Source organism: Solanum stenotomum, chromosome 3 (assembly GCF_019186545.1).
Source record: "Solanum stenotomum isolate F172 chromosome 3, ASM1918654v1, whole genome shotgun sequence".
Classification (NCBI taxonomy): Eukaryota; Viridiplantae; Streptophyta; class Magnoliopsida; order Solanales; family Solanaceae; genus Solanum; species Solanum stenotomum.
Window position 1 is genome coordinate 20616690 of NC_064284.1, and position 16684 is coordinate 20633373.

At 30.3% G+C, this 16684-nt stretch overlaps 1 protein-coding gene across 1 annotated transcript; it reads right to left on the reverse strand.

Annotated features, from left to right (window-relative positions):
• Positions 1-7133: 7133 nt before the first annotated feature.
• Positions 7134-9038, reverse strand: LOC125860833 (protein DETOXIFICATION 49). The gene has a single exon (XM_049540862.1). It carries the CDS (start codon positions 8945-8947, stop codon positions 7355-7357), a length of 1593 nt encoding a protein of 530 aa, XP_049396819.1. The 5' UTR covers positions 8948-9038; the 3' UTR covers positions 7134-7354.
• Between the last annotated feature and the right edge of the window lie 7646 nt (positions 9039-16684).

Genomic DNA, 16684 nt, shown 5'->3' on the forward strand with positions numbered 1-16684 from the left:
TCAGAATTTTAATTTTTAAAATGACTACTTCTAATGTCAGTAACTGAATTTTAAACTTTTAATTTATAAATATTCATAATAAAAATATATTATTTATGCAAAAACTATTAGATTCGCTTGAAACTGCATGTAGCTAGACTTCTAGCTCCGTCCCTGTTTGTCACCTCCCGTTTCCTTTTCCTTTTTTCCTGTACATTGTAAAAGATTAAGGGTTTGTTTGGTATGTGCATGGAGGAAAATATTTTCTAATTTTTTTTTATTTGGTTGATCAAAATATTTTGAAATGATACTATCACTGTCAAAAAGAGTGATTACCCATCTATGGAGTTAGGAGACAATGCTCCTTTAATTTGGGATACAACAAGCCTATTATCACTTAAATTAAAAGTAACAAATATGAAGTAATTGACATCTCTTTTTATAGAGGACATAAGTTGTTGAAATTTCACTTATTTGAAAATGTTACAATCCTTTTGTAGAACATTAATAGTGCGTGTTATTCCTCATATGCATAATATCTTTTACTAATTATTTCGATAGTGGTACCTGTATTGGGTAAATTGGCTAGAGAACACGACAATAGGGATGAAGGGCATGTGGTGATGAGGTTTGAGTGAAGCAGGAAGTTGACAAGATTAACCTTGTAGAGAAAAGTATATGATGGAGGATTTGTGTCGACACCACTAACGATATTGTCACATGGGTAATGTCTATTAGTTTTAGTATTTTAGGGCTCGAGTGAAGCTTTCCTATTGGTTGATGCCCCTGCCTTATAATTTATAAATAACTTACTTCTTTCATTAGTAAAGGCATTATGATTTCAAGTGATATAACATCATATTTATAGCTCCAATCCTAATCATAATCGAAATCATCTCTAGTGACAGAGTCAAAAAAGGAGCTACTATTAGTAAGATTCAAATACACAAATACTTTAAGTTTGCATGCATTTGCTCTTTTAAGGCACCTGAAACTACTGGGTTACATCATATTGTTGCTCTTTTAAGGCGCCTGAAATCACTAGACTACATCATATTGTTGTGCCAAGGGTGTCCAGAATATGTTATTTAACCACTTTGTTTATCATTTTACTTGTATATACGATATAATTTTTCGACGAAAGGTGTTCAATTGGACACCCTAACATGAGTTTAGCTACGCCCCTGGTCATATCCACAAACATAAACATATAACCATGATATCAAGTCTTTTTTACCATCACTCGATATTTAATATTCACTTTGAGGCTCTAACTTAATTCAGATTCGCTTTCATAAGACTCATTGAGCGGAAAAACACTTTCTTCAGGATTCTTTTCTATTCCCAAAATCCAAATTTCACTTGTGATTAAGGTTAATTAAAAGATCTTGTTTATCCCATCACAACACGAGTCCATATATACATTAGATATATAGAATATTCAATGTTCTCGGATTCCCTTAAAGTAAACAGTATTTTTAAAGAAAATGAGTACTAAAATTAATATTAGTCAGTATCAATTAGTTGATCAGTAGAATTAATAGAGTGTTCTTGATTGAAACATTTTAAAATTATGTATCCTTTCGAAACCCCGTACGGTCACCAAACATTAACAGAAAACCCTCAAAGTCAACACATATTTTGTTATTTTTTTGAAGATCGAACATTTTAAAATTATATATCCAACACATCTCCCTTTCGTTCAATGTCTAGATAGTTGGCTATTCCCCTAAGATCAATATAAAAAAAAGGGATAAATTCATTTTTAAAATGTACTTGAATCGACTCAACCTCTTGCAAATTGCTAAATTTTTTAATATGTTTGACCCACATATTTGATCAATGAGTCCATTGGGGTCAACATTTTATAAGTCCAGACTGGATCTAAGATAAAATGTTGCATACTCCCTTTGGCTTCAAAAAGAAAAAAAAAAAGAATACTCTCTCAGTCCACTTTTACTTTGTCCATTAACTAATTAGATGTTTATTTTTACTTGTTCAGTTGAAAAAAAATAAAAAAATAATTGATCATTTTACATCTATTTTACCTTATTATTGACTAAGTACTAAGTATTTTTCAATCATTTCTCATTGAGTATGATGATTTATAATAATAACAATTGATATAATAAAATTACCATTTTAATTATTATTATTATTATTATTTCTTAAAGGTATGCCAAGTCAAATATAGACGAAGAAATAATAGATCTAAAGAGTTCCTCGTAAGGCCGTCTGCCCAATTATGGCACTGTGTTTTATTTTAATTATTAATAATTATCCACTAGCTTCCTTAATATTCAAATTGTCTTTTTGCTTCACTAAAGAACAGGAAAAGGAAATATTAACCAAAAAAATGAACTTGGAAATTGAATTTTCATGTGAAAAGGGGTATTTTAATTTGAAGCAATATGACAACTTGCTTAATTTGTGTCCTTTCTCTTATATCAAAAACTAAAATCACTTGCATTGTTCCTATTCATATACGGAGATTAAGCCATTACTAATTTGAACACTTGTTGATTAATGGTAATACTATCAAATGAAGAATGTGTACATAAATACTCTTCTACTACTCTTAATTAAAGCTAAGTGTGTTTTTGAGTAATTTATTGTATTTTTTTTTACATAGCCATTTTTATCCCGGCTAGAGTACTTTGTATCGATCGGGAATTTCAAAATTTTCCATTGCTACGATATGCTATTTTTATCATTCGTTCCCTTTCAGGACCACTCATGGAGATCGAAGGAAATCGAGTTATCTTTATGTACGGCTAATTCGAGATAAGTCTTTTACATGTTTTTCTTTTCTAAGTACTTATGTGTGACAATTTTCAAAAATCGATCAGTTTGCAATAAAAAATTATTCGAGTTTTTAAAAACGTTTAACTAAAATGTCACTTAAATTTGCTTTGTGATTTCTTATGTCTAATTGTATATATTTGTATATTGGAATTTCCTATATCTCTAGTATTTGTCTATATCTTGATATTTCGAACTTTAGTCAAAGGTTTATAAAAAACAACCTCCCTATCTAATAAAGGCAAGGAAAAGCTTTGTCAATATATTTATTCTTTTCAGTTCTTATTTATAAAATTACACTAAATATATTGTTATCATTTTATACCTTGATATTTCGAACACAAGGGTGCCACACAACTATGACATCTCCATATCTTTTTTATTCTATCTCTTTTCGGTCCTACTTATAAAATTACATTGTATTTATTGTTCTTATATATTATATATATCTTGATATTTTGAACACAACGTGCCACAATTATAACATCATCTATCTTCTTCTTCTTTTTTTGGTTAATTTTTTTTCATTTTTTGGTAGAAGGGGGGCTTACCAAGATTAGATTTGATACATATATAATTGTGCTTGTGGGGCAAATGCTTTTAATTAACGTCATATCTTTTGCAAAAGCAGCCCAACAAAAACTTAAGCTAATGCCGGGGGGTGGGGGGGTTGAATCTATAGCGTTGTCCAATTAATTAATTATCTTTATTTTGGAATCGAATTTACTATATAATATAATGAAATATTGATATGTATATTTTTATGTTTCTTATTCATCCTGTATTTCATCAAAGAATGATTAGGAGATGTGTAATTGTAATTAGCAAAGGGTCGCAAAAACCTTGAAGAGCCAAGGGTCATAAAAATGATTAGGAGAATAATTATTATTTATTAGTAGTATATATCATGATAAGGATGATCATAATTTAGTCCTGCTCTTGAAGGTTGCTGAGATAATAATAATAATTAAAAAAAAATTACAATTTCCCCCCTCTAAATTAAGCATATAATATATTGATCTAGCCAGTTTGTCTCCTTATCTCTTCACTAATATTAAATTCTCATATTTAATTACTTGAAAATGCTAAAACTTGTGGGCGGTTCTGTACGTATCATCAAATCCATTTAAAATTTCGTCTTTTTTTTTCCCTTATAGTTGCAATTTCCTAATGTTGATTTAGAATCTATTTTTAGCTATATTCTTATGTTTCGTAATTCTAGTCGAGCATATATTAAATATTCAACATTTGGTTGACTTAATTTTTTCACAACTGGGCATGAGTTGTTACAAATATATCTATTCAGCGACGGAGCCAGCATCATAATTATATAATTATTCGAATAAGGTCAAACTCAATTTTTTATCAAACACAATATATATATATATATATAGTTTATTCAGAACTTAATATCCAAAATTCATAACTAAAATTTTTGAATCTGCCTCAGTATTTATTGCCTTAAAGAAAGAGAGACTTGTGAGGATTTAGAAAACATTTGAATATTTTGTAGGGGGGAATTAATATTGATGATCCAGAGAGAGCTAGGCCTTGCCTTAGAAAACAATTCAGGCCCCTTTAATTATTATTTAATGTTATCCCTTAAGTAAGCATGATTATTAATTGTTGTATTTTATGAATATATTTATTTGTTGCAAATTAATTAAAGCAACTATTATAATTATTAATATTATTTTTTCTTTGTACAGTTACTCCAACTGTCTATTTTTCAACTACGTCTACTCAAACAAAGCGTGTTTATGCATGTAAATTTATACATAGGACAACTCAACAATGCATGAATGTGGTAACAGGTATTAATTATAATCTCTCTTTTTTTATGCTAATTATAATTATTTTAATCCTAAATTACAGTCCAATAATTAAGTGATCGGAGTGTAATGTAATGTCATTAACTTACATTAATAAATCTTTTTTTTCTTGATTCTTTGGAACATTAAAGGGATCTCACCTTTTGGAATAGGCTTAAGGCAAAATTATATACTATCTTTTCATAAACATTTTATATTTATAAGTTAAATCTGGTGGATTGTGATTCTCCTGCATGGAATTAAACAAATTTAGATACGTACACTATTGTTTAATCATTTGTTTAATAAATACTCTGATAAAAAAAGATAAAATACTCATCACGTTTTCCATTTTAATTTAGAGGTAGTACATAGTTCTGCAGGTTTGTTTTCCCTAATACTATCATTTAGAAAAAAAAAAGTAATTAGGTGTTAATTAAATTAAGAAATGAATAGGTTGCATGATTCATCTATCTATCTGACCTTATAATTTGATTAATTAATTATTAACCACTTGCTAATGGCAGAGTGTTCTGAGTTTATGTGGGGTTAGTCTTTAATCTATTATATATTGGGGGGGAAATGAAGGTCAAATGATAGTACATGTACGTAGATAAGTAATTTAAAATAATTTTTTCTTTTTAAATGTGGAAAATAACTTTGAAAAGTAAAAAAAAAAAAAAAGTCATAAATAACACTCCTATACTTACACTCATATTTTCATGATATGTGTTAAAATTATAAATAAATATTTTTATTTATATACATTAGATATATTATTAATATAATATCGAATACAAGAAAATACGTTAAATTAATTTATTTTCTTTGAAATCATATCGAAAAAATATTTTTCTACATACCCTTAAATTTATTACCTTATTTCAGAATCTTTTTGCCTCTCTTTGGAGAAAAAAGAAGAAGGGGAAGAAGAAGCAATTTAGTTGGTTTAAGCAGAATAAATAACCCAAAAAAGCACATTATTAGATAGGGATTTTACTAAAGGGTAAAAATCATTTATTCTGTAGAAGCTACATATATATTACCTGTTATTATATAATAAAATACATCTAACAATGTAAAAAAAATAAAAAATCTTTATCAATATATATAATTAAGTTACAAAATCTTATGCTCCGTAGAAACTATGCATGTTGAGGAAGATCCCCCCCAACCAAACAGAAATATAAAAGTTGACATGAACAAGTTATAAATCTTTATCAAAGTATGGGAAAAAAAGGATATTGAAGATCTTAAAGAGATTGACTAGCGGCAGCAATATTGGCACATATATATATATATATATATATATATATATAATAATTATAATATATGCTTAGTTTATTAGTTGATGTTGCAGCTTGCATACATAATTATAGGAACATTTGCATTTGCATTTGCCTAAAATTATAATGCGTCTCCCATGTGTCCCGTGCTCCCCTGCTTCTCTTTATGTACCTGCCCTACTAAAAAATAACTAGATTTAGCGAAGGATAAATTTTATCACTAAATGGTAAAATCCTACTTAGCAACGAAAATATTGTCGTTAGTTCCGATTAAATAGCGATGAATCAGGGACGAAGTTAGTAGTTAATTTTAGGTTTTTTTTTTTTAGTAGTGCTGAAAGAAAAAAAAACATCCATCCAGTCTTATCAAAGTTTATATGCTTTGAGCATCATATTCCCTTTTTAACGGTATTTGCGGCTTCTGTTTTACGCACCTCAATCTAGTGTGTCTATCCATCTGAGTCATACTATTTCTAAGTTATATAAATTAGACGCGGAGCTATGATTTCAATTTTATAAATGATTTTGAAATTTAGAATAATGATTTCAAATACTAAAAATCGAGTTTTAAATTAAATATTTAATAAATTTTGGAACACAAATAAACTGTGCGCAAAAGCTAATGGATTCGGCAAAATCCAAATGCTAATTTGTAGTTTTCTATTTTGGCATAGCGTAATACGCGGTAAGCGTGATGAAATACGACAATGATAAAATGCTGCGGGACTTTACTTTTCTGAAATCCATAGAGCACTCATATTTTATATCATTTCATATAATTGTTCATATTGTTACCAACTCAAGTTTTGGCAAATCTAATAGAAGCAAATTTTAAAAATTGAGAATTCATCAATTCTAAAATGTCAACTGATGTTTGTTGAAAATAGTGATCATAGAATTATTATTATTATTATTATTATTATTATTTACCTACACCTGATAATTGCAAACAACTGTACGGATGCAACAGCAAGGGTGTTAATATTAGTCTAAATTAAACAATTATAATTTTCACCATATAACTAGTTAATGTAACATATTTGTACAACTCTGTTAGTTCTCTTTGTATGAAGTTGTTTGGCCACCTAGGATTTTTAAAAAAAATAATAATAATTGAATAAAGTTTATCCTAGCTAGTCCATGCATGCAGGACAACATGAAACACACATAACTAATTTTGGAGGCATCTTCTTAATTGTTTTTACCTTATTTAATTTGTTATCTATGCAAATAATTAAAAAGAGGGAACATGTGATAGTAGAATCAGCAAATGAACAAAATTTGATGGAGTAGTAATTTTCTTAGCTAGAGTACAAACTACACCTTTTCTTCTTGCTGGTTTTTCCAGCTACAATCTCTTGTTATGCATATCCTGTGATATTCCTATTTTGGACCTCACCAGAATTACCAAAAGCAGCTTATGAATGCACCGCTGCCCCCTCCCCTCTATACAGAAAAATTAAAAGATTAAAATTGTTAACATAAAAAATTTTCATTGAGTTGCTTATTACTACTAGTATTTTCTTGAATTTGTTCTTTCGTTTCATCGAGAATGGTAGTTCCTGTTAGTTGTTTGGCTCTGATTGCTTCGAATTCCCAATCTGTATGAAGCAGAACAAGCAACATAGTGAGCATACAAGAGGCTTGTGCGGCCAATAGTCCGATCCATAAACCTTGAAAATCAAATCCCATATAAAAACTTAGCCCCACTGCTACTGGCATACCAACGATATAAAAGCATCCTAAATTTATATTTGCACCAACTTTAGGCCTGGCTGTTCCTCTCAAAACCCCACAGCCAGTTGTTTGTGGGCAGTTTCCCAATTCACAAAGCCCAATTATTGGTAAAACAACTGATGTTAACGCCAATATCTCTTTGTCATTAGTAAACATCTTGGCCCAAACGTTCCTCACCGTCACCGCGAAAAATAGAGCTGTAAAACCCAAAATGAAGCTTCCAGCAAGGCCTACAATGGCAGCTACCTTCGCTTTACCTGGTCTCCTTGCTCCAAGCTCATTCCCAACTCTAGTTGATACACTGAAACTAAGAGATGATGGGAAAATGTAAATTAATGAAGTCGTCTGAATCAAAATGCCCATCGAAGCAACCGTTGCTTTCGGGTTAATCAACAACCCACATAGCAAAATCATGATCTCATACCACCACCATTCCAAACACACTGAAATGCAACTTGGGATCGCTAAATTCAAAAGCGATTTCCATCCTTTGAGACACTCCATTGACAATCTCTCCCATGTCTTTTTGTAAACACCAGAAACAACAATATATACAATTAACGAACCTACTAGATTAAAATTTGTCCAAACCCCACTCATAGCAACTCCTCTAACCCCCAAATTAAGCTTAATAACAAGAAGAAAATTTATGGGTATATGCAGAAGAATCGCGAAAATCGCACAACAAGTCAGAGGCAGAGTAATCGATTGAGTTCTTAGGTAAATACGCAACGGATGAAGTAAAGATTGCGCGAATAAATCAGGAAGAGAATAGAACAAATAAGATTGTGCTTCTGTAGCAATATCTTCATCTTGGCCACAATAAAGCAGAATAGTCTTCATATTAACCCAAAACAGAGCAATTGGGAATGAAATTAATAAAAGCAAAAGAACAGTTCTCTGTAAAGTAAGCCCAAGAAGATTATACTTCTGGGCTCCAAAAGCTTGTCCACAAATTGGTTCCATCCCCATAGCTAAACCAGATAGAATTGAATATCCAGTAATGTTAGCAAACCCAATTGCAAGAGATCCGCCAGCAAGAGCCAAACCCCCGAGACGGCCAAGAAAAAGCATAGAGATCATAGAGCGAGAGTAAAGCAAAAGGCCTGTAAGAATCATAGGAAAAGCGATATTAGCAATGGATTTAGCTTCATTGAAGACAAGAGAAGTTATTTTCTTGTTGGTTATGTGGGGGTAAGTGTCGTTTGTTGGGCTTTTAGGTATCAAAGGGGTAGACATGTCGGATTCTTCAGCAACTTTAATGGAGACGAAATTATTTTCTGCATATGCATCGCATTTGCAGGTGAATGGTGGACTTGTCGGCTTACACATTTTTCTCTCAGGAAGGAGAGAAAAAGAAACAAAGAGATAATAGAGTTTATAATGAGGGAACGAACGACGAACAAGTTTTTGTGCACATTTAAAGGCCAACAAGTGATGGGGGGGTTTATATAAGGACTTATCGGGGCTGATTTTTGTCTCAACATACTTTGTTTCTTTCTAAACTTTTACCGGCCTACAACATTATATACAGTGGAATTCCAATTTTGTTTCAACTAAGATTTTAGGGGCGGAACATTTTAATTTCTTTTTTATTTATTTAGGTGGTTTAGCATATTTTTCCCCTTTTTAAGACAAATGTTCAACTGTCTCTATATATATATAAAAAAAATTATAACTTATTTTATGACGACTAGTTCAGTTAGAGTAGTATAGTAACATACGAGTGTGTTGTAGAATTAACTAACAAGGGAGCCAAAAACTGCAAAGAGATGATGGACAAGTCATAAGCAGAGACAATTGATGAAACAACTTTTTGGACAGATAGATAAGGACCCAAAACCGGCCATTTATAAAAAGGCCCGTTAAAGGGCCCAAAAAAATGTAGAGGCGGATTTATTATGGTATACGTGAATCAATGACTAGATATTTTATATACATATTTGTCATTTATATTCTAGAAATTCTAAATCCGATCGTGTGAGTAGGACAAAGGAGCAATTGGTAAGCGAATCAAGTTTTTGCCAGCCATAATAATATTTTTTGGTGCGGCACGGCTAGCCGAAAGTCCAAGACTACTGATCTCCACTCATCTGTTTATCACTTGTTCTTTTTTCTCTTTCAATTTTTGTCCAACATTCTTAATCATCGGTTCAATTACTTGTTTTCATTTTCTGTCAGCTAATTGATCAGCATTTTTGTGATGTTACTTCATCGTTCCACACTCTTTTAACAACTTAACCAAATGGAACATACCAAGAGTCTGTTTAGATTGATTTTATTTTAAGTGTTTTTAAATTAAAATAATTATTAAGTACTTTTACGGTGTTTGAATAAAAGAAAAAAGTATTTTTAAGTACTTGGTTATAAGCAAAAATAAGTCAAAAGTTATAAATTAAGACTTCTAACTTGTGATTTTTGGCGTATAACTTTACTTAGAAACTTGATTAGAAATGGAAAAACAGAATGAAAGGGATACCAAGCTTTTTAAATTTCATTTGTACAAACTAAAAGAAAAAGACACTATGTCATAATTTTGTGTGTTACTATATTTTGTTTGGGACCCCCGGGAAATTTAGAATCGCCATTTTTTGAATGTGCACAGAGTAAATCAATTTGTGTATGATAACTTACAAATCATATTACACTAGACAAGTTTGATGCAATAAATTTGACTGAAAAGACTATGATAAGGAAAATCAATCATTGGTCTCTCTTAAAAAAAAGTTACAATTTCACTTTTACACGCTTTACCATCGGTTTAACTCCCACCAAAGGTCTTTTAGCTTTTAGCTTCCCCTCTTTCAACATTCACAGCCCATCAATGGTAGAGTCTATCTTTGTTCGAAAATTGTTAATTGACACTCATTTGCTAGAAAATTACATTAATGTAAGTTGGTCAAATGATTATGAATGTACATTGAATTCCTCTTACTTATTAGCTTATTGAGCGTTTACCTTTTTTATATTTTGACTCTCTTAGTACGTAAAATTTCCAACTTGGTTGCTGGGAACGGAAACGGAGAGGGTCAAGGAGGTTTGAATAGACCTTTTCAGCAAAAAATTACATGACTTCCCACCGCTACAATAATAGAGACGGATCTAGAGGATCGAGATAGGTAAAGTTTTTACCTGAACCCTCTCAATAAAATGTATACATAAGATCTTTTTTTAATGTACATGCATATATTTTGAATCCTCTAAACACTAGATTATCAATTGGCTCCTAAATTTAGGAATTCAAATTCACCTTGACATTTGAAATTCAAATTCTAAACACTACCTTTTATAATTTTTCACACCTTCAAAATGAAAATCGTGAATCCACTACTGTCATCGACTTATGTTTTATGCATGGTCCAAATGATGGCGCCGTTGGTCGTATGGAATGGAATGAAAGTCTAAATAAGAAAACATAGAAAGTCAGCACTCAGAATCTAGAAAGAGAATTTGTATTAGCAGTCCTCCTTCTACACTGTACGCCAGCCGTCATCCTATTTAACACATCAAATGTCGATTGATCACTTCTACTTATTATTAATTCTTGCCGTTTTTTTTACTTTTATATATATATTCGATACAATTTTTTAATTTATTTTTCAAACAATTGTTTTCTGGTACACTGAAATTAACTCTTCTTTCCATTAAAATAATATAAAATTAATTTACATATACTAATTCACTTTTGCATATTCAGTGGTCACTATTAAAGGAGTTTTGTGACCAATTCAAGTGTCAGTGCCCTGGTCACACGGGCAAAATAAAAACCAGTAGAAAAATTAGTGGGGTACACACAGAAAATTTAAATAAATAAAAAAATAAATCAAAACGTGTGGAATTTTCTCATATATTAACAATGAAAGTGGGGTTACTTTTATATAAGTATATCATTTAGACGTTTGTTCATAAAACTATTATGAGTTCACATTGAAATAAAAACAAAGAATTTTGCATTTCATAAGTTTTAGTCGACATGCTTTTGATAGGGCATGACACATTTTTTATGATGTCATAAAGTTGTGTTCAAATTTCGTACACAGAAACTTGAACGTTTAAAATATTATTACTCCACGTTTTCCCCACATTTTGTACTATATAATATTCACCAAAACATAAAAATGTTGATGATGATTTTATCCTTACTAAAAAAATTAATATCAACTATGAATTTCATCGCTAATTCATTGTATTTTGTTTTGTAGCTAATAGAATTTTGTCACTTATTCATCATTAACTAAGATTATCAACAAATTATACTATTTAGTTATAAAATTTATCTGTCGTTAAATTATTATTTTTAATAGTGTATTGCAATGGAAAAAAGGGGATGGATTTAGAAATATTCATATTCATATAAAAAAGAGAGATGAGGTAAAAAAAAAAAAAAAAAACTCAACTGGCCAATTCATTTGCAAGTCGCTGCAATTTATTTCCTTACCCTCGGTCAAAGTTTTTAGATATTGCTGGTTCAATATATGTGTCATACTTTTTTTTGATTTAGCAATATTTATTTTTATATTTTGATTTAAAATAAATGATGTTTTACCTAATTGAAAAGATATTTTTTATTTTTTTATTTTTCTTATCCCTATTTTGGTGAGTAAATAAAAAAATTATATTAATTATGAATAAATTAATAAAAACACTATTCTCTTCCTCGACAAATTGAAATCGGAGGAATAGTTACCTTTTTAGAAATGAGAAGATTTCTTAAAAGATACTCCATGTTCAAGCAACAAAAAAAAAACACCTAATATAAATAAAACGAAATAATATCTAATTGCCAATAAAATTTTAATTAATTTTTTTTACAGATGTATATATATGATATTTTTCATCAAGTTAAATTGGTTAAGGAGTATAATATTTTCCTTTTTAAAAAGATGACACATTGACTTGAGTGAAACAAAAGAAGTAATACTAATGATGGAGAAACAGAAAAAGGAAAAACGGAATCCATTAAAAGCCCTACCAAATTCTAGAAAATGAAGACTTGCAATATATGTTCATAACTGACCTAATTAAGTAATTATACTGGGCATGATAATTCAACAAAATTCTATGATCTAAGTCAAATAATAAAGAGTATATTTATAATTATATTTCAAAATTATCATACATGCTAATACAACCGCCCCCACTAACTTGTAAGCATGCATTGTTTTGGACTTTAAAGAAAAGGTGAATCCAAATTATCTTGACTTAGGTGTAAAATTCTTGCTAGCTCATCGACTATTGTCTTCAACTTAATATTCCGATAAAAATAAAATTGCTAACTTAGGTCATTTATGAATTCTCTTGCTCAAAGACAAGTGGAGATTTTTTTTGATAAAAAAAGAAGAGATTTATTATACTTTAGATTCTTTTTTTTTAAAAGATAAAGGTTATCTCCAACTCAAAGTGATAACATTGCCACATCAAAAAGACAAATGAAAGCTGTGAAAGAAAGAATCTCTCAGTTTTTTGTTTCTAAGTTCTAACCTTATCTCGTCGCTAAATGAACAGTTAAATTTTTTATCAAATATATATATAATTGTTGGGAATCTAGTAAACAAAGTAGTCTCTTGATCTGGCAGTAGAAGTAAAACTTGCTTAACATTGTGCCTCTGATAAGATTTTGATTCCTCGTGGGCACATATAATAAAGGTATAATATATGAACATACTTTTCAATTTGGTCTCATTTGGCATATATATCTTTCAATTATTGGTGTGCATAATTACACTTAAACTTGCATAGAGTTAATCAAGTATGTACAAACGTCCTACTTGGTGTCCTACATGGCAATTTGCGTCCTACATGTATTATGTCACATAAAATATATGTGTCTACTTGTTCAACTTTAATTTATACAAGTTTAAATACTTACTTATGCATGCCTAAAGTTAGAGGGTATAATATTAGTTGAGTTCAAATTAAAGGACATATTTATGTATTATGTTTATAATATATTTTTTTCTTAAAATTTGAAATAGTTAAAAATTCATAAACTTTAAATTTTGAATCCGTATACCGAAAACAACGCTAATAACAAAACTATGATACCCATTAAGAAGTAAAGCGTTAACACAATCAACACGTAATTTAAACACGCATTGTGCGCGCAAATTTAGTAGAAATGAATATCACGTGCAAGAAAACACGCATATCAAGTTTTGGTATTGTAATACAGTACCACACTTTAATTTCTCTTAATTTGAAACGAAGAAAACAATATTATAAGTATTCATATTCCTTGTGGAAAGGGCAAAGTTGTGGAGTTAATTATAACAATGTCTATTCTTGTTGAATTCAAAGATATAATCGAACAATGACTGTGCTACTAAAATATAATCCACAGTTTATCTCATCAAAACATAGGCCAACGGATTTAAGGATACTCGATTAATTATAAATTCTCTTCGGCGCTAAGTTTGATATATATATATATTACTATTCTTTTTGGTCTGTTTTAGTTTAGCAAACATGTAATTTACTTTGTTAATTTGTTTTAAAAAAAGCATAATACAAGTTTATAAATTTAGGAATAATTTGATTCGAACGTCTGACTTTACCCTAATATAGATACACAAACATCATGCAATGTTTAAAAGCACAAAATTCAAAAATTTCATACTAGTACTCATGCATCTCTTACACAACATGTACTTAAGACCATAATTAGAACGGCCCTAAAAAAAATATTTCTTTCTTAATAAATTGTGTTATAAATTGAGACGAACGAAGAAAGTCGTAATTAAATTTATAAGATGCTTATCTTGTTAACATATATAAATATATATATATACACACAACAAACTTAGGAAACACTCCCAAAATCGACTAAGAATTTATTTTTGACTTGCTCCTGTTGTTTAACATGTATAGACACCAATTTAGATTATGAAAAAATCTTTTGAACTGTCGTTTCCGCAGATAGAGCCAATCCTTTTTTGTAATATGCATAGAATAAAACAAATATTTGGGTCTGAAACCAAAGACTGAGCTGCTAAATATATAAATTATTATTAGTCAAAAGTATGAGCATGGGGAGTGAATGCATAATTTTGTCTCTTTTGAGAATGTTTTAATTTTGTTAGCCGCATCCATCGGTTGATTGGTAGACTTGGAAAATACTTTGTCATAATTATTTGTGTTAAAAAATCAAGTTTGCAGCTGGAATTTTTTCTAATATACATAAAGCCTGGAAACAGTTGTTATTTTATTTTATCAAGTAGGAGTACTATATATGTGTTTTTTCTTTCTTCTATTTTAGGGAAATCAATCATATAAAAAAATGAAATTATGTCAAGCGTATAAGTTTAGTTGAGTAGTAGAACGACTTGAGATTTACTTCTAAAGACATGAATTAATTATTTGGAGATAAGATCAGTTGATTTTTTAAATAGGATAGCTTTAAACATACGTTAATCCAGCTAATTGAAGATGGTAATGTTAAATAGGCCAACTAAGTTTAATTATTTTAGTGGTGTTTATTCGTAAATTAGTGATGTAACAATTGAGTTTGTTATTGAAGTTTAAGGGCATGTGAATTATAAAGATGAAATAGATTAATATTCTTGCTAAATACGTATGTATGTATTCTAGAACTGGATAGTTTTTCCGGATCTCCAATGGACAAGAACAGTTAGCCTTGCTAAATATGTATGTGTGTTTATTATATACATACACTCACTCACTCGCTAAGCTACATCTGACTACACCTTCTGATATGTCCAAATGTCAAACTGCATCCATTCAAGTGGGACTTGAGAATTCATTTTTGCATCTCCTATCAAAATACATGAGTGGTCAGTTGCTTCTAGTCCTCTCAATCAATTTCACCATTAAGTCTAGATCTCAATACTAGTTCTATCAATTTTCTTTTTTACAGAAATCATAAATAAGAAGAAAAAATTTTATTCATTAATGCTTTCTTGATTTAGTGTGGTGGACAATTAATATGAGACAACTGTTGTTTTTAGTAAGATGAATGGGACGGAGCGGAGTAATAGGAACAAGATCTACTATGTGCATATCCCCAAATTTGAGTACTAATATATAATATAATAGGCCAACTCATTTGGTGCGATTCATAAACGTTTAGCAAAGACGAGCCTTTTTCTCACAATTCAATATTTAAGACTTGCATTTTGTATATGTAGTTAGTTGTTGTGCTTAAAGCATTACAGCAAAAGGGATGGTGATGGCTAATATCAAGCAAAGTACAGGGTTCCTGTCCTAGTCGAAAAGAAATAAAAAAAAACAAAAGTAGTAGTACCATAAATGAAAATTACTTGAGGATGGGGGCCATTCTTATCGTATCACTCTTTAAAATCTAAGTTTTCTATGGTTGCTTACTAATGGAGTTATTGTCAAACCTTGCTTCATACATTCCAACAAACCACGCTCCTTATTCTCCCACTAGCCTAAAGGTAGGGTAATTTAAATCACAAATATAACGCCAAAGACCGTTCGTACGCAGAATATTTTGGGACCACATTTGTTGGTGTCCATTTATGAAAACATCCAACAAGTAAGACTAGAAATTTTCATGCAATTATGTCAAAAATACAAACACCATCTCATACCCACCAATATTTAGCATTTCCCAGACCTACAACTGTACTGTTTTTTTCCTTCTTGTCTGAATTAAGGAACTTTGGCACCTAATACTGATATATCTAAGACAGATTCATAGAATCATTAGTTGGCTCTATCATAAACAAACTAGGCTCCTCTACATGTAACTGACTGCCACTATAACGAGTTATATCTACATACAAAACAACTCAATACTTAATTAATACTAAGGATTTGTGTTTTTAACGACTTTACTAATTCCACCGGATACTTGGACACCTCCCCCTCTGACCACCAATGCTAGGACAAATGGAAAGAATCACCTAGTATTTTTGTCTGAGTTTTGAACATGAAACCTCAGGGTTCTCAACCACTTCATTGATCACTAGGCCACATCCTTGGGTGCAAACTAATGATTTGGTTTGCAAGACAAGTTACTAATTAATCATCACACTGAGGCTGCGGGGATAAACAAAATTTGTTGGTAAAGCCAAGCTAAGAATGATA